The sequence below is a fragment of the Chelmon rostratus genome, chromosome 13 (genome assembly GCF_017976325.1).
Source record: "Chelmon rostratus isolate fCheRos1 chromosome 13, fCheRos1.pri, whole genome shotgun sequence".
NCBI classification, from domain to species: Eukaryota; Metazoa; Chordata; class Actinopteri; order Chaetodontiformes; family Chaetodontidae; genus Chelmon; species Chelmon rostratus.
In genome coordinates, this window is record NC_055670.1 from 16867835 (window position 1) to 16887747 (window position 19913).

The 19913-nt window shown below is 41.4% G+C and overlaps 1 protein-coding gene across 2 annotated transcripts in view; it reads left to right on the plus strand.

The window, feature by feature from the left end:
- The window catches only part of edar (ectodysplasin A receptor), a 40117-nt gene extending 27963 nt beyond the window's left edge, over nucleotides 1-12154 (plus strand). For both annotated transcript variants that reach the window (XM_041950675.1, XM_041950674.1), the window contains 7 exons: nucleotides 1672-1749; nucleotides 1898-2023; nucleotides 2131-2205; nucleotides 5035-5107; nucleotides 7816-8140; nucleotides 8268-8331; nucleotides 9165-12154. In XM_041950675.1, coding sequence (XP_041806609.1) covers nucleotides 1672-1749; nucleotides 1898-2023; nucleotides 2131-2205; nucleotides 5035-5107; nucleotides 7816-8140; nucleotides 8268-8331; nucleotides 9165-9550 — 1127 coding nt within the window. In that variant the 3' untranslated portion in view covers nucleotides 9551-12154. The remainder of the gene's footprint in view (nucleotides 1-1671; nucleotides 1750-1897; nucleotides 2024-2130; nucleotides 2206-5034; nucleotides 5108-7815; nucleotides 8141-8267; nucleotides 8332-9164) is intronic.
- The last annotated feature ends 7759 nt before the right edge of the window (nucleotides 12155-19913 follow it).

A 19913-nucleotide genomic window follows, 5' to 3' on the forward strand; every position in this document is an offset into this window, starting at 1 on the left:
TTCAGTGGGTATGAGAAAGAAAGATGATTAGCATGTTAGTGCTTGCGCCGATGCTACTCTTTGGCAGGCAGACGTTATGTAGGCATCGCTCCATTTCAACTGTCGCCATTTGGTTTTTAGTGACTTTTCTGCGATTTTCCAAGCAGGCACCAAAACACCTAAATACTTAAAAAGATGGTCTTTTCACCATCAACACAGATTAGAAACTGCACAAACTGTAACATGCATTCTGAGTCGCATTTGTCCTCTGTATATCTACTGAAGCATCAGGCACATGCAGCTTGATATCACAACAGACGTATTTATCAGAAGTTAACCTTGGCTTCATCCCTGCTTTCAGAGGTATCACAATTCTTACCTCAAACAAAAAAAACGCTTTGATTTTTTTATTTATCTCCTGCTCTGTAATTCTGCTCCTCTCAGTTTGTTTGGACCTGAGTATGCGGATTGCCCTGCAGAATTATCATTTTGCAGTGTGTGTTCAGCCTGCGAGACATGATTAAGAGATGAAACCGCAAGACGCTAAACAGAAATCCAGTTCAGGCTCATATCCTTATCCAGAGAGTGTAAACACATACCCAGAGTTAATGTCTGCAGCCACAGGGCACTGATGTGTGTGTGCGCGTGGGTGTGTGTGTGTGCATGTGTGTGTGATGACATGAGGCTCTGAGACCACGGGAAGCGGCAGGGCACATGCCAAAGAGGTCTACAGCATATCAACTTGGTGAAATAAAAGACTGATTAAAAGAGTTGATTTATGAGCTGCCAGGAGTTTACAGCTCCATTAGGAAAGAGGAAAAACAGTTGATGAATAATCCAGAAACAGAGACGGGAGGGGAAGAGGGAGGGAGGGTGATATTGGAAGTGATGGGAAGAGAGAAAGAAAGAAATTTGGACAGAGAGCTGCCTCCCTGTATCCACACTACACAGTTTGTTTACTGTGGTGGGAGACGGCCTGAGAGATATAAAACTTAGGACAAACTGCTATTCGTGCATATAATTTGCTTTTGTGAAATTTTACTGCTTGCAGAATGATGTCAAGCAACACTGTTGGGGGGGGTGTCAATAAAATGCAAGGCCAAAGCTATAATGTCAAAGCCAGACAGTATTTCTGCTGCTTTCTCCCGTAAAATCATCAAATCTCTGGAGAAAAGTGTTGCATCATTCATCCAACTTTTACGAGATAGTTCAACATTTTGGGAAAACAACGCTTATTTACCATCATGCAGAGATTTAAATGAGGAGATTGATACTACTGTCACATGTGTAGGGCAAAGACGTATTTACAGCCAGTAGCTGGTTAGCTTAGCTTAGCACAAAGACTGGCGAACAGCTAGCCTGGCTCTATCCACAGTACAAAACCCACAGCGCAGTTATTAACAATTTATTTCTCATTTGTTTAATCATTATTTCAGACAGAGGCTAGCTATTTTGCCTTTCCAGTCTTTGTGCTAAGCTAAGCTAACCAGCTGCTGGCCGTAGCTTCATATTTATTGTGCAGACATGAAATAGGTGTCAATCTTCTCATCTTACTCTCAGCAAGAAAGCAAATAAGAGTATTTCCCAAACTGTCAAACAATTCGTTTCATCAAAATAGGCAGTTTTGCCAACTCGGCGTATGAGTTCATTAACACAATTATTGAACTAAGACTGAATGTATGTGTTTCCCAGGTATGCCAAGCAACGGGCCAAAAGACAAACCTCTAATTGACCCCGGGAGCACGACTGTGTTCCCTCATCCACATAAAGGTAAACACAAACACACACTGGCATGAATATACAGGCAAGCCCCATCTAGCTGCTGTTATCATCCATTCTTTATATGTTGTCTTTGTTCTTTCTCTCTCACACACACAAATCATTAATAATACTTTACATCATTGCCCCCATGTTTCAGATACCACTGGACAAGGTCACCTAGCAACGGCACTCATTATTGCCATGTCAACCATTTTCATTATGGCCATCGCCATCGTCCTCATCATCATGTTTTACATCTTGAAGGCCAAACCGAGTGGCCAGGGTGAGAGACAGACACACACACACTCTCACACACACGCAAGCTCATGTTAATGTTTGGTATTTATGTTTTATGATGTTCCTCTTCTGTGTGTGTGTGTGTGTTTGCAGCATGTTGTTCCGGACAAGTAGTGAAAGCAGTGGAAGCTCAGACCAACAAACAGGAAGACAAGAAAGATGTCCCTGGTGAGACGTGACACACACGCACGCACGCACACGCACATGCACACGCACACACACACACACACACAGAATAATTAATGAGATCACACGGCGTTTAAGCTTCTCACTGGCTTCCTGTTTGGTGTCTCTCACAAACGGACTTAACTCCAGTCTGGATTCTGGCCTCATAATTGGGGGTCTCTAGCAGGAAAAACAATGAGTTTGTTTACACACACACTGGTGTCCTGGTTAGGAGCCTTATCCTGGTTGTGATTATGTTCCGGATATATTGTTTACATGAAACATTTGTAATCTTGTTATTAATACCCTGATTCTAACATGCATGTTTTTGGTCATATGGGTGCAGGCCCTTGCAGGTCCTTGACTCAACCAAGCATATGCAGGTTTCCCAAACTCAGGATAAGGGCTTTAATGCAGCTTTCTGAAAACAAGTTGATATTTAAATGAAAAAACACATAAATGTAATTCTCCAAAAACCAGTTTAATGCTTCTGCATAGGTAAGGGACTCACTGAGCTCCAGGCTCCATAACACAATAGTGTTTTTTTTAATTCTTAAACCAAGGGTGGACAATAAAAGTTGCTGCGCTGTATAATTATTTTATTGAGATCATAAGAGGACAGAGGATAAGGATAGAGGAGATCATAGAGGATGTACTGAAACAGTTTCTTCCAGTCTGGAAAAAATAACAAAACTAAACTGCAGAAACAAAGTAAAGCATGAATATAGGATCATTTAGTGACATTAGAGACTGTTTATGTACAGTGGAGACATCTGTTATTATTCTCTGACATTCTCAGTGTTTTAATATGAGTAAAAATAAACAGGCCAGCATTCACCAACTGATCATTACCATGTTTCCATAAAACTTTACTCGCACATTGCACAGTCCCTAAAAAACCCAACAAAATATATACTCAATAACACATGCAGTTTAATACCTAAACCACTTAAAAATACACTCTGAATAGTACAAAGCCACACCAGGCTCCATAATTATAGTAACGAGGCAAACTATAATTAGTTTTTTTGCACCCTTAGCTTTAACAACTCCAAAATGACTGCAAGATAGTCAGCGACACAGCACACAATTTGCTTTACAGTCAGTAGAGGCACAAACAGATACCACCCAGCAGTGATTAGACCAGCTCTGTACATGATTCTACTCAATCCTGCTGCAAAATCCTCTCCAACCTCCATTCAGGAAACTGAATGTCTGGCTTATTTGTTAAACCCAATCACTGCGTGTTATCTGTGGATATCCCCAAAAGTATTATCCGACGCTGTGGTGCCCTGCACTCAGCTGATAATATGTTTTCATATTGAAGCTGCAAATTAACTAACTAAAAAAGTTATTTCCTCAGAACTGAACTCGAGAGTCGAGAGCAGCAAGTATGTATGAATTATGTGACACTTGAAATCTGAGTTCATGTTCCGATCTGCCCTTCAACTACCAATGCAACGCTGATTAAATCTATATTAAATGTGTAACCAAACAAAAGGTATCATCTCATCAAATCTGCCTGAATCACGTCTCAGTGTTAAAGCAGCGTTTGCTCAGTGTGTCAGTCCAGCTTGTATGTGCATATTTAATATTTGTAGCATAATGTATGCATACGCGTGTGTGCTTGTGTGTGTGTGCAGGCTGACAGCCCTGCAGTGTGATGAGTACATTGTGGTGGAATGCGAAGCTTCCAAAGCTAAAGCCATACATCGCTTTAGGCGCCGTTTCTCCTGACAATGATGCTCTGTTCAATTTCACTCCCAGACTGACTGACTAACCGCTTACATGTGGTGTGAATGTGAACACGCACACACACCTACTGTAGCTGTGGCCAGAGACACATTATGTGGTGCCACAAAGGTCGCTATCTTAATAATGTAATAGCTAAAAAAACATGATAAAGTAGTTATTGTATGATTAAAAAGAAAATGTCTGCATTGTGACTCAATGCTCAGTCTGTTTGTGTGTGTGTGGGAGAGAAGCCCATTGCTCGGAGCTCTACCGGAGCTAGCTGTCACTCATGCAGACACTGACTTAATAAGGTTGTGAGATGAAAGACAAAGACGCTTAAACTCACACCCACGCACACACATGCACATGTGCACACACACACACACACAGAATTTGTTCCACTTAGGTATTCACTCATTACACTGTCAATCCCTATCAGTATCCATGATGTAATTGTAATTTAATATAATATTCACTGTAATCATTTAATATATCATTCTGAATGCAGTTCTTCTGTTCGAGGTGTGAATCCCTTTAGCCTCAGGAATCTATTCTCTTTTGTGTGCTCCCACTCCATTGCCAAGAGCTATTAAAACAAGTAGGTTTGATCCGGTCTTGCTTAGCGACAAGCGATCAGACCCACATAATCATCAGTGTTTTCTTCATTTACATCTTTAAGTTAGCATTACTCAACTGCAACCCACCATGCTGTGCTTGCATTTCAATAAGTTCTCAATAGACTTTCGAAATGTGACCGTTGCACAATATTTGGTTGATTACCTGAATGTGCTTTGATAAGGCGGGTACGTTCACCAACAATCAAAGTGGGAATGTGCAATTTTTGAAAGAAGAAAAAACAGGAGGAATCCATTCTCCTGTCATGTGAGTCTTTAAATCAAAACTGGTCGTGAAGACCTTTGGAGAAGTTGAAAATATTATGGCTTTTCATACATGAAACAATGACAGATGCTGGACAACCTTTGGGATTTTGGTATATTTGCACTGTTATTATTATTGACTTTTCTCTGTTTTCTGAATCTGTGAGGGGATAAAAAAAAACACCTATAAACCTCTATATCGTTTCTTTTTCTCTCTTAGACAATGTGGTGATCTACTCAGAGAAAGAGGAGTTCGACAAACTGAAAGCTCCTCCTCAGAAGACGGTGAAAAGGTGAGAGACGCGTCTGATTCCCAAACACCTTCCTCACAGCGCTACTGTTCGAGTGAACAAAGCAGAGTGAAAGCATGTTATCAGCTAAGCAGTGCAGAACACATGATGGACGCAAAATAAGATTCTGAATGGAGGTTAACAACCTTTATTGATTACCATGAGGGCATGTTGTTAAAGGTGATCTGTGAGGTTAGAGAAGTACGAAGCCTTGAAATTACAGAGTTTGACAAAAGAGCAAACAAATCAGAATGTTTTCTTCTTTAGCTCGCCATGTTTTAGTTTATCTGCTGAGGTTTGAATGTTTTTTCTTCTCACAAACTCCAGATTAAACCACAATTTTTTCCTCTTAAAATCTACTCAAGTGCCTTTCATTCACCAGCATTTTAACATTAAAATTCTCAATTAAGCCTGTATGTAAATAGGTTATTAATGGATCATTTTGTGTACTGTTCAGTGAAGTGTATGCGTGTACTCATCTTTGAGTGTGCATTACGTGTGTGTGTGTTTGTATGTGGCGTCACAGAGACTTTGCACAACAGAAAGAAGCTTTTGTAATTTCTTCAGCATCTGCCCATAATTAAGCCACCACAGAACAAGTCACTGCAGTAGTAGCAGCATTGCTGCTGGCCTTTTTTTTTTGCTGTATCTAAGCATATGTATGTGTGTGTGTGTGTGTGTGTAAGGCATGTAAAATGCAAGTTCAGTTGAGGTTTTTTTTGCTTTTAATGAAGCACAGAGCCATTATGTGGCTTTGGGGCAGGCAGAGAGGTGGGTTGAGGGGGTGTGAGATAGCATTGATGAGCCCTGAAGCCTGGCAAACCCTGAGAGAATGAGGGGGGTAGTTGTTGACATGGATAGGGGTATTTATTCCAGGCTTCGCCTAATACCACCACCAGGTGAAAGCACGTCCTGGCAGACAACAAAAGAACGATAGTTTTCTCACCTCTGTTGCTCTGCATACATCTCGCCCCGCATGTCCAGACAATGCTGCTTTATGGGCACTAATGGCTAATGTGCAGAGAGAAGTGTGGGAATACATGAAATCATACAGCATTGCACTCAAACCTACAGAGAGCCATTGTGCTTGAATGTTACAGTGCCTGTGGTGAACATGGTTAGATTGATATGCTATTCCACTATATGGGAGAGGGTGTAAATTAGGGAATGGATGAGATACACATGCACATATGCACACTCCTCAGCATCAATAGCAGTAAACAGTGTGGTATAGCAGCATGCCAGAGGATGTGCTAACTCACTGCTTTAGCTGCCAGAGTGGGTGTTAGATGTCCGGGAAACAATGCCATTTTGTGTGTGTGTTCAGGAAAAGAGCGTGGGACTGTGAAACAATGGCATTCTGTGAGCATCTCTGTCAACAAGGTGCTTTTGGGAGAAAATCCAGAGCAGGCATAGGGAGGAAGAGGACGGGTAATAAAATGATATTACATGGTATCATGTGGTAAAACGCAGGGCTATTTCAGTCAATCACAGGAACAGCTTAGAAACATCAGCAGCTATGGCAACGACAGCAGCATTCTTCTCCTGCTGCCAAAGTTCCTGTTAAGTTTGCAAAGACGTGAGTCTTAGCAGTCACTCACTGCATTACATTGTGCAGTCATTTTGATTATAACAACCAGAATTAGTGCATGTGTTCCTGAGTGCAACGCAGCAAAGTGACATTCAAAAGCACATCCAGGGTATACGCTCAGCTGTTTGTTACACCTAACATGATAAAACTATGGTAGTCTAATACAACAAACTTGGAAGAAATCACTTTTACAAGGTTACAATGTTCAGTTTTTGTTGGAACTGTTCGAGAGACCTTCATGAAGTTGAGGCTTGTTGTAGAGCTGTTGTATTAGACTGCATAAGCTTTCTTTAGGTGTACTGTACCTAATAAACTGGCTACTGAGTGTATTGGTACTTTTCTTACATTGTGTTGTTTTGTCTCAGTCTATGTTCATACTGACACACCTTAAAGATAGTCATCTATGTATATATTTTTAAAAAAGGTGGACTACATTTTACTGTGAAGGCATTCTAACCATCTGTTTTCCTGCATATTGAGACATGTTGTTTGTGACTGTATAAAAGTATTAGTCTGATGTTTTTTTAGAAATAGTCTGATATGGTGGGACTAATCTTATTCACTTTCTTGCTGAGCACCTCCATCCAAAGGTATAAAACCCACCTACCAGCATCTTTAAAGCTCCTGGGAGTCCATGCACCCATCAATGAAATAATCCACAACACAGCACCCCATGAAACCACAGTTTCTTGTTTTTAAACTTCACTTTTGGAAAGGATTAGGTAAACGAGACATAACAGCTTAATTAGAGAGCTTTCAAGGTGCTGGTGGAAGAGTGGTATAATTTTCTTGTCTGAGCAAGAAAGCGAATCAGCACATTTCCCAAATGTCAAACTATTAAATCAATTTTGAGTACAGTCTACCAAAATATGGTTGTGAAAGCATTAATGTTCTTGTGCGCAGCATGACAACACCATACAGTGCTGTGTAGAGCCCTCTGAAAATGAACTTTGTATGAACATACGCACAAACAAAAGTATTTCATCTGTAATAGTCACGATGCACATTTAAATGAAAATAAAACACAACCTGCCAGTAAGCCAACAGGCAGTAAGAACCAAAAAGTATGTGCACATGTACATACAGGATGTTCAAATTTGTGTGTTTCCTTTGCGTGCAGTGAAAATGACGCATCATCAGAGAACGAGCAGCTGTTGAGCCGCAGCATTGACAGCGACGAGGAGGCGGCGTCTGAGAAGCAAGGATCCGCAGACACCAACAACCCCAACCTGTGTCTCGTCAACCTGGGAAACAAGCCCGACCTGTGCCTGCTCTCTCTGAGCCTCTTGGACCGCGAGCGAGCCTGTGACGGGACACCCACCGCTGCAGCCGGCGAGGCCAATAACATCCCGAGTCCCAACCACATCGGCAATGTCAACCACATCGCCAGCACCAACCACATCAGTAGTGTGAACGCAATCAACAACAACAATAAAACCCCAGGGGTAGGAAGAGGGAGCTTTTAAAATGTTACTGGAGGAAAAAATATGATTATGAACAGATCCTCAGTCCAGTTTCATCTGGAAATCACTTATTTATTACTGCTGTTATTTATTTTTTTTTACCACACAGATGCTACAGAGTCGAAGGAAAAAGATCCTGGATCTGTACGCCAGAGCCTGCAATGTGACAGAGGGTAAGCTTCTCTTACATGGATGAAAACATCCATCTTACAAAGCCTTGTAATCGAGAATTGCTTTTTGCCAATACTGCAAGGGCATTTTACTTCTTTCTGGAAAAGATGAGCTCTTTTTATGAAGTGTTATGTCCGCGTTGAAGTGAGAAATTTCATTTTCAAGAAAATTACTTCAGGAAGTGAAACCGCATCAGAATGAAGTCATTACCTCGCTCTGCATGAATATTTCCCTACAAGTAAACAAAATGCAGATGATCAGTAACTAAGTTGGCAAAAAAGTAAAGTGTGCTTGTATATACCATATGTTAAAGAAATAATCTGGCAGCTGCAAACAACAATACAGCAACTGGATGGGTATAAAATAATTCATCCAAGGTTTAGTCCTTAAATGAAAGTATAAATCAGCTTGAACACCAACGTCATGTGAAGGTGAACAAAACAAGAACGCTTGCTAACATGCTCACAAGTTGATGTTCAGCAGGTATAATGTTTACCATGTACACCATCTTAGAATAGCGTGTTAGAATGCTAATGTTCGATAATTAGCACCAAGGACAAAGTAAAGGTGAGTTTTGAAAGAATTTAGCCCCAGACCAAATTACTGGGCAAATTTAAAGCCAGAAGATCACCAAAGTCATTCGGATATCCTCCGGAGACTGTGAATATCTGTGCTAAATTACTTGTCATGATATTTCAGACTGGACCAAAGTGGTGGACAGACCAACCGAATGCCATGGCGGTCCCCTCTAGCCTAGACACCAGCATGGCTAAAAATGAAATTTTACTTAAATCTGGATGTTTGTGTGAGTTGGAACACTCCTGTCTCTCTCCAGGCCTGAGCCCCACGGAGCTTCCCTTTGACTGCCTGGAGAAAGCCAGCCGCATGCTGAGCTCCTCCTACAGCAGCGAGGCGGCCGTGGTGAAGACGTGGAGGCATCTGGCCGAGAGCTTCGGGCTGAAGCGCGATGAGATCGGCGGCATGAGCGACGGCCTGCAGCTCTTTGAGAGGGTGAGCACGGCGGGCTACAGCATCCCCGACCTCCTGACCCGCCTGGTACAGATCGAGAGGCTGGACGCCGTAGAGTCGCTCTGCTCGGACGTTCTGGGCACCAGCGAGATGGCGGCAGCTGCCGGACGGCAGGGCATCAGCAGTTTTCACAGCCAGTTGGTCTGCCCATCCCCCTGCACATCCCCATCCCAGCGCTGCGCCAGCGTCTAAATATGTGGTGGAGCAGAGACTGGGATGCCTTACAGTATACCCATATGTAGGGACAGATACTGCTCTGACAAGGAGGACGCACATACACAGTATACACCCCCCCCCCATCACATGAAGAATGTCAGTGGACCTCCCTGAGCACAGTCCTTTTTTCGACTATGGGTTTTTTTTCTCTCAAGAAGCTAGCCTGAAATACTTTGTGTGGCCTTCATCTTCTGCCTCTCTGAATGGCTGCAGAGTTTGAGAAGGACAAAAATCAGAGATCAAGATCATTCTCTCATTTGCAAGTTCATTTATTTCCTCCCCTGCACGAATAACCAGAATTAGCTTCTATCCTTTCCTTTCACTGAGGAACTTTAGCAAAAAATTGCTAGATTTACTGTACGCTGGACGTAACAAGGTAACAGCTTTTAACCTTTTTTCCCCCAAAAAGTTTTGATACAAAATTTTGTATGCAGTTTAAAAAAAGCACATAAAAAGATGCAATGGTGTGCTGATGGAGAAGATCACTGAGCAGATCCACTGCAGCAGTGCTCGTTAAGTGCCTTTCTTGTGGGCACACCGGTGTAGCATTGCATTGTAAGTGGGAGGAACAAGGATGCCTTCTTAGTTGTCCTCTCACTGAACCTTCTGATCCGGACCAAAACCTTCTGGGTTTTAATCCAACAGCTGACGCAACCCGACTTTGTGTCCGTATAAAGACGGCGATCCGGTTTGACCGCAGCATCAGTTAACATTCAGAACTTTGCCTGTGCTGTCATTAGACAGGAAAGACAGCAGATATGAGCTTCCTATTTTTAAAATGCAATCATTATGCCCAGCTGGAAATGCTAAAACTTCATTCAGATCCGCTTTCATCTGGTTAACTTTGCTTGGGAATTAGGGGACAACCCCCCATGTGTCACCAGCGTACACACAACTGCAGTCAACATTGCTGAACTTTCCATTTTTAAAAGTTACCCAAAGACATTATGGTGGTCTTTTTAAAACGTAATTTTTATGTCAATTCCGGGTTGATTCTGCAACACAGACTGAGCTCTGTTAACTGATCACCACATGTGTGTTGGTATGGAAACTGATCACGAACAGATAAAGTTTACAGAAAAGTTCAACCAGTCATTTATATTAAAAAAAAACCCAAACACATTGAAGCATTTTAGGTGGTGTGTTTAGTGTTAATCCCATACGACACTCTGCTGCTCATGGTCTGCCTAAACGCACATGTAAATCCACTTTCCCCAACTTAAACACACACACAGACAGACCAACGCACTCTCGTACTGCAACTACTTCCTCAGCAGTGACCCTGTCTATGACCCACCCGCCTCATAACTCTTCCTCTCCCCGTTTTTTCCCCTTTTACCCCGATGCTGCGGTCTAGCGCTGCCGCCAGCCCTAATTATTTGGCGTGTGGCTCCCCGGGCCCCTAATAGGCTGAAGTGTTGCGGTTTACAGAGCGGGTGCAAAGTGCCTGTGATTTCCAGCACCCAATTAAGCATTTAGGGCCACTTAACCGCTGAAAGCCCAGTGGAAAAGTTGTAAAACCCTGCATTAAAAAGAAAGATGCCACGGTAGAGGCATGACTAACTGCCCCCGGGGTTGCTGCGCTGTGAACGGTGCGAGAATGCAGCCGGTCGTGGTGGAAGCGGCGCTACGGTCGTCCTGTAACGTCTGACCTTACTCAGCTTTTGTGGTCGGCTCAGTCATGCTCAGACAGGATTTAAGCTCCCCTCTCCCCTATGGGACCAATATGGCAAATGAGAACAATATGCAGTTGTGTGGGTTGTCCTCTTCTGACAAGCAGCTGAAGCTGGTTAAGTGCAGTACGTACAGAGACTGAGGGTGGCTCTGATAAGCATCAAGTTAAACCTTGTGACGAGCCTCGTGTTGACGCTCATCGTCGCTCCATTAATAGATGACGTTAGCAGATAAGATGCTGTCGGTCAGCATCCAGCAGTGAGCTCCACAGGCCAACTTTAACAAACAATGCCAAGACTTACTTTGATCTCATTTCTTGGGAATAAGCTGATCTTTATCTGATGCCTGATGCTGTCAGCACACTGTCCCGCGTCCGCTCTGCACAAAATCAAACACAAGACCTGCTGCTGAGCTCTTTTTCGAATGCTTCTTTTGTTCAGATTTTATGGTGCAAACTCTGGGGCTGGACTCCAGTACTTTAACTTAATTAATGTGCATGTTTATCAAGCATGTATTCATAATTTCCTTTTCTTTAACATCACCTGTCTAGTCAAAAAAAACCCTCACATTTAAATACACTGCCTTTTAAGGCAGGGTCGTCTTCATCATATCCAATCCAAGTCAAAACAGGCCTAACTAGTTATGTTTATGATGTTTTATGCTGTTGAACTTTTGTACATAATCTAACTGGTGGACTGAGCTGAAATGAAATGGACTCAAGCCCTGTTTTCAGACAGGCAAAATCTTGTCTGACATATATTATGCTGATAGGATAATACACAGAAGCCAAACATGAATTACTTACCTCAGGAGCACACAGAGTATAGCAGAACATGTAGAAACACACACACACTCATCACCAAACCAAAGTATAACTGTATATATAACTTATTATTGTACATAATGTATACATTAATAAAGATGTACGGCAAAAATGGCTTGTTATTTGAATTTTATGATGTCATAACTGACTGATAAATGATTAGATCTTTATTATTATGGTTAATCTTGGCTGTTATTTGACAAAAGGAATTTTGTTTGAGAGTGTTTGTTTTGGGACCTCAGAGTATAGAGCAAACTGCCTGAAGGACTTGAAATAGCTGAAGTATTAAAGTAAAACCTTTCACATTACTTATATTATGAGTGCACTTTGATGCCGTTATTCTGTGAACTTATTACAAAGCAGCACAAAATGTACAAGACTAAGAGTCACACTACAGCCACACTCGTGGCTCTCTTAGACTTAGGCATAGCGTTACTTTGAGCTAAATGCTAACATGCCACAGTGACAATGTTAACATGCTGATGTTTAGCAGGCATAATGTTCAACATGTTTACCATCTCAGTTTAGCCTGTTAGCATGCTAGAGTTTTTACAATTAATCCGAGGGTGAAATCAATGTCTGGGCCAAAAATCATGGCACTCCGGCACAGCCAAGATAACAACCTCATGGTGGCGCTAGATGAAAGGTCAAGAAATCAGGACTTGCCAATGATCCCCAGGGCATGAATGTCTGGAAAACATTTCATGGCAATCTATCGAAAATATATTTTAGCATGGAAAAAAGTGGCGGACTGACCGTCATCCATAGAGCCAGCATGTATAAAAATTAATCTTCATCATGCCAATGAATTAAATATACACACACCAAAAACACACTGGGTTAAAAACTTAAAAACCACCATAAGGTCAATATAGAAATGATGCAATACTAGAGTGTTTTAAGCCATGAGTCAGTGTTATGATGTTAAATGATGTTAATTTTACATGTGTAGAAAACCACCCAACAGAAGGCTTGTTTAGACCCAGTAACCCAACAGTAACGTAAAAACAACACTGACTCTGGGCAATTGCGTCTGTGCTGTAATAACCAGAGCTGGGTCAACTTTTAACCCTGTGTTGTAGGGTAGGCACCAAAAAAAAAAAAAAAACAAGACAGACAGCATGAACAAAGGGACAAAATCATTTAAAGTCAACTCAAAATTCACATTTGAGTTGATAAATGTATATAAACGCCCCCGCCTTCCAGCCATTACAGCAGACACTGGGTCTGTTAATGGTTTCGAGACACCAAATGGAAAATGCATTTTCCAGCTCATTCAAAACTCGCAACAGTTAATTATAGATCATTAAATCTGACATATTAACTACACGGTTCGCGAAATGAGCAATGATTTCACTGGAAAAACACTGCAGGACAAGATTAGCAGACCTTAACATAATTCAGACATTAGTTCTCGCCCTCATGCACTTCCATCTCTCCCACTGACTTGCTACTGCAAGTTGAGAAGCCATTCCTTATCGTATCACATTATTTGTTCATTATTTACTGTTACCAAACAATAAAGGACATATTTGATGAAGGAAGCGTCCACTGGGAACTACATTTTCTAGATACTTGATTTCTGCATCATATTTCTAATTTCAAAGGATTAGTAAATGATGCAACCTGACCTGCACTGACAGGAATTTTGTTTTGGACAGCACTTACATAAATCCCTCTGCTGCACCCACTCATCTTTTTTTTTGAACCAAAGACCTTTTCTCCACCAACAAGACATTAGCCACTACACCAGCAGCTGTCACCTCTGCACACCACTCTGTCATCAGGCTTTCACTGTGTGTGGGTGTGTGTATTTGTGCCAAGATTCCCAAGGCCTTAGCTAAACGATTAGGTGTGTATGTGCTGGCTGGAGATCTTGAGTCAGGCTCATAGAAGGTCTGCCTGGCAGTGGAAATGCCAGTGATGCTGCTGTGGGGCATCAGGGCAGCATCGAGGTCTTTCTCTTATCGTGTTTCAAGTGCTGAAAGTTGCCCACAAAAAATCCATTCCAAGTGAAGAGCCCTTTAGTCTGATAACACACACACATGGCGTAAACGCACACGTATGCAGAAGTGTGTGTGTCTCCAGGGTCTCTTTTTGCGGCTGAAGCGCTTGGCTTGACTTTCAATGAGGAGGGTGAAGCCATAGAGAGCCACTTCAGGGCAAGGAGTGCCAACCATGAGACTAATTAAACCTCTGCCAGTCAGCAACACCTTCAGCCTCCACACAATAAGTACATGCACACACTCATCCCTGTCAGTCACATGCAAACACATCAAACAGAAGGAGCACGAGTACTGTCCAGACCTCAGTCAGGTGGATTTTCAATGAACTGTGTTTGCACTCTCACTGATAAATGGCTTTCAACAGCAATAACTGCACTACAATTTTGTAATAAAATTTCCACTGGCACACTGTCCCACCTGTTATAAAATGCTGTTGGCAATGCGCTGTGCTTTTAAACCAAGCATTTTTAAAGCATGCGGATCAACAGTCAGCCATGAAAAAAACAAGGAACAGATACTTTCTACAGCTGCCCTTTTGCACCGACTTTCAAAACACATAAGGAGGAAAATTCTTTGTAGAAGAGGAATAAGGACTGAGCATTTTCCAAAAAAATGAGCAGAGCAGAAAGCAGGTGCAGAGGCAGTGTAATTAGCCACATTTTGCTGAAAATGAAAGTGTTGAGAACTACAGAGCCACACTGACAAGAAGACAAAGAAGTAAAATACACTGCAGGAGTGGTTTCAGAAGTTTCTACCAGAGCTGAACCTCCAGGCTGATTCTGCCTTTTTCACTGTTCTCCCTGAAGCTGCACGTGTTTCAGTCTGAGGTGGGTGATCTGTTTGAACCTTTGGGAAATATTTTTAGAAAATACACTTATTTGCTTTCTTGTGTGAGATGAGAAGATTGATAGCAATGTCATGTCTGCACGTAAAGTACAAAGCTGGAGACAGGACGCGATTAGCATAAAGCTTAGCTTAGCATAAAGACCTGAAGCGGGGGGAAATAGCTAGTTTATGCTGGGCCACGCGGATAAACGTTCATAAAGAACATGGTACATTAAGTAACTTCTTTTTGTATCAATTCAACATATGAGATATGCTGTATTAATGAGTGAGCTACAGGGGTGTTGGTCGGACATTTTTTAAACTTTGGACAGAGCGGTTCCCCTTGCTTTCACTCATAATGCAAAGCTAAGATAACCGTTAGCTGGATCTAACGCCACACTAAAGGCACAGATATGAGTGGTATAAATGTTCATCATCTTACTTTGAGCAGAAGAGTGGGTACGTGCATTTCCCCAAAATGTTGAGCAAATGTTTTAAGGATACAATATACTTATCTGGGTAATCTGGTAAATTTGCAAAACATATAATAAAAAGTTTTGCTATCACAAGTGACTGACCAACATGCAGTTTCCTAAAAAGAAAAACAAAGAGAGAAATCATAATAATAAAATAAGAGGCTGTTTACTACAAAGTTTTTATGATTATGAAAAGCAGGAAAACAGAGAAATTTGGAGACACAGGGGAACCAAGCCTGGCGAAAATACAGCAGGCAACATGTCTGGAAATCGTGAATCGCGACTGACACTTCATTTTTAACAGACACGGTCATTGTCAGAGCCAAAGCAGGGTAAAAGACGTTAAAACAAATGGGACTCTGACAAACCAGCGTGATCTTAGCCTGTCGACCATAAATAATAAGTGACAGCTGCTTCCACTCACAGCTCTTTCACACACTACCTCATTTACAGGCAGGTATATTACCAGACCCTCCATGTGCTTACTGCATCACTCCAGCAGCATATTTATGCATATTGTGGCTGGTGGAAATAATATACATTTGGTGGTCTGCCATGTCAAATCACTGATTGACTTGACTTTATGGTTGTGCTGAAGTGGAACTGCTAATGTCTCTCCCTGCAAGCACCCCCCCAACCTACCAAATAACATTTTAATGAGGTTTACTAGCCAGACCAGAGCAGGGTGACTCCTTAAGGTAATTTTCTGAATTTTTGGTCCACTAAAAAAACACAAACGTAAATCAAGATCAGTGTATCAAGTCGTGTGGGTGATGCTGTGCAGGGCAGATTGGCAGAGTTAAGCGTGTTAGGTAACACGGACCAGACACCACTACTCCACTGCAGTGCAGACCAGACTTAACTGAAGTCATGAAAGTAAATAAATCAGCCGCAGAGAGATCCTGGAGTAGGCATGTAGGCAATAAGGCCCCGTTTATGTGATACTCTACCCAAAAACTATTTGATCCATCAAACACTCACAAGGTTCAAGCTTGAACAGCAGCTGTAAGAAATTTGTCGGTTCTCTCAGCTTGAATTCATGTCACTTACAATAAATTCCTAAAAAAATCCATAGAAACTGTCATCTCCATTTCCACTGTTCATGCACAAGCTCAGTGTGTTCCAGTCGTATTTCTGCATATTCTTTCTCTCTCCTTACACACATACACACACAGTGACTGCTATATTACAGTACATTTGTCCAATCAAATGCAATCCGACAGCTCTGCCATCAACGTTACCTTTAGTTTTGTTAGTGAAATGTTTTTTTCAAACTTATAGGGAGAAAAGAACGTCAATTTCAGATGAAAATGATCACTTTCTGCAATATATGTGCATGGCAACTATGGTATGTTCAAGGTTTGGGAAAGACTGTGGTGAAGGTTAATGAAAAGTGAACATCGAAGGTGGAGAATCATCCAATATAAACAAAATATGAAGAGGTCCTGGGCTGGAGGTTCAGTCTTGACCTTGTGAATAAAAATGCGTGATGACATAATGTAAACTCAAAGTTTACTGCAGTGTTTCCCACACAGTGATGCAGCTCACCACAACATTAAGACTGACTGCCATTTTTTTTTACATTTTTACTATTTAAAATAGGTCAAATCTTATTTCATTGTAGACATTGATTTGCTCAGCCCATCCTTGCTCACTTTCTCTTACAAACACACTGACAACAGACCGTCCAGCCTCTCCTCTCCCTGCACACTCTCAATCATGATCATATGTGGGAAGAAGGACTATTATGCGCTTTTCCCCCGCAGAGGAGATGTCTGGGCAAACTTCTGAATAGAATCAATCATACTGTGCGTACTTGGTTATCATCATGAACACCTGTGCACAAATGAGTCCGAAACTGATGCATTCAAGTTAACTCTGATAAGTAAGTCTATCTATGTCAGTCCATCTATGTCCGGCGTCCTTGACTACATTTGTCCAAGGATCAGAATGGTCTTAAAAGACACTGTGGGGGCCAAACTATTGAACAAAAAAACAAATTTATTTAGACTAATTACTGTTTACTATTTTCACCATCTTACAAAATGTTTCACACACATTTCAGTGTGAACACACTCCTCAAAAACATGAAAAATCCATAATGATAACTACACACTTAACTAGAAAATGCTCTCAGTCAGTGCTCAGTACAAAACGATGGAGCTGTATATTTGTTAGTTATCTATACGTCACAAAGAGCTTGGCAATTAAAATATGGAGCACCTTATATCCAGAGCTTTCCCCTGTATCCTACAGCTTGCATGAGAAAATGCCATTTGCTGAAGCAGGCCATGGGATATGCCCAAAAGCTCTGGGGGAAAAAAAAAACAGTAAGGGAACTCTGAGTTTTCAATATTTTGTCACAAATATGTTTATTCAAGAGGTATTTCGAATGTTTTGTCCATGCATTTATGGCACAGCTGCTGTATTGGATTGTATTAAATTGTTCACGTGTACATAATAAAGTGGCCACTTGTACAGTCTAGTATAAAGGGTTTATCCATATTCTCAATATAGAGTATATAAAGCATTTATCGAGCCTATGGGTGGATTATGCTGCAGCAACGGTTTAAAGCATTTTGTTTCTCCTTTCTGTCTGTGAAAACTTGTCACTGTTGAAATCTTTTTAAATGACGTACACTGATTACAGCTTTCCCAAAATGAGGGAAATTTAAAACCTTTAAAGCCATATTTCAAGCCTGCAGAGGGTGAAAAGGCAGTGTCACTTTGAGGTCATCTTTAATCAGTGCCGGGGTGGCATCGATTTGTAAGGGAAAGCGTGGACAAAATTGCGATTAGGACAATTCTATTTGCCAGGTCTGCCAAACAGGGACAACCCCTCAAGCCTTACACGGTCTGTGTGTCCTGACTACCAAGTGATCGCAACAAGACGGCTTGATGGGCAACCCGATATTATTACACTCATTTGTTAGACCAGTAAACAGTGCAGCTCTGATCGGCTGTCATGTGTTCCCACTCCGCTCAAAAGCTCCGAATTGAAGCCAAAGCAAAAGTTTGAGCTGATGGAGAAAGAAAGTGATGATTGGTTTCACAGCGAGCTCCAGTTTTCAATCAATTTGTACTCAATGCAGAGAGCGGACGTGCTCTGAGGCAGAAGCGCTGGAGGCTCAAGAAACGGTTGATGATGAAAAGATGATATTGACAGAGCGAATTTATTAACCACACTGCATCTGCCTTGACGTGGCAGGAGACAGATTTGAGGGTCGGACCTGCACATGAAGCCCAGGCGGCTTGAAGAATGGTGGTCACAGGCTAAGTGTTTACGTGGCTGCCCTGTACAGACTGTTACGCTGTTGATCATGAAGCCTGATGCTTCCATTTGATGCCATCCAGATGCAACAAAAGTAATAACAGCCCACAATGGGAAGCAATGTAAATACTCTCCTCCTCCGTAATACTGCCAGCAAAACATGACCTTTTTTATCTATAGCATAATCTCCTCTTCTTATGGCTGTTGACAGTTGGTGAAGTAGTAAAAATGCAAGTAAGAAGAATTTAAGGAAGGATAAGACTTAATCGGGGCGATTTGCTCAGCAGGACCGGGGGGATTTCCCCTTTCTGGTCTCTATATCTGTGCCCTGGTTATTTAGTTTCACCCCTGGTGGAGATTAAAATTATACTACTTATTTACAGCAATGCAAGAATTTTTAAAAGGGCAATAAAAAGAAAAAGCTTTCCAGTCATTCTGTGTATAAACAGAACTTTTAACATTGTTCTTGCATGTGCTCTGGTGCCAGCCACGTAATAACAGAAGTGGTTAGAAGCCAAAGTCATTTGAGGTAGTAGCATTCTGTATCATTAAATGGGCTAAACTATAAGCTACAGCTCACTCCTAAACCTTTATCACAGCTGAATGTAGGAGGTCTGATCCAGAATCTTCCAAACAGTTCAAAAGAAAAACCTGGTTTTAAAAAATGCTCAAAAGTAAATCCAGTGAATATGATGTTGTGGTTCAGTTTGTTTTCAGGATGCATGATCTCCAGAACTAGTATTTTTCATTGTAATTTCATTGTAACATACAAATTACAACATTTCACTCCAATACCACCACATGTCTCCTTTTCCACTAGGGAGTTACAATAACTGTAATTCTTGGTGCAGACAGTTTCCAAGTGCCTGCAATCACTGAAGGCATTATTCTAAGTCAATATCTAAAACAGGTTGAATTTATCTTGGCAGAACATTTCATTTCCAACATCTTTGTTCTTGGACGTTTTCTTAAGCAGGTGATTCAAAGCATCTAGTTTGACTGACACACTGCTGCTTCAAGAACAACAAAAATCTTCATTTGATGCTACATTCTACTTTTTTTCCACTATTTCCTGGCATTTTATATAAACATAAGAAACGGTGATTAATTATAAAATTAAATGAGAGATCACTTTATCTTGAAAGTCACTGGCTGCAACCCTAAACAAACGGAATAATAAAATACGGTAAACAAAGATTAATATATACTTGTTACAAACAAATCACAGAACACTTTGCCTTTTCTATTCCATTTAAAACAGACA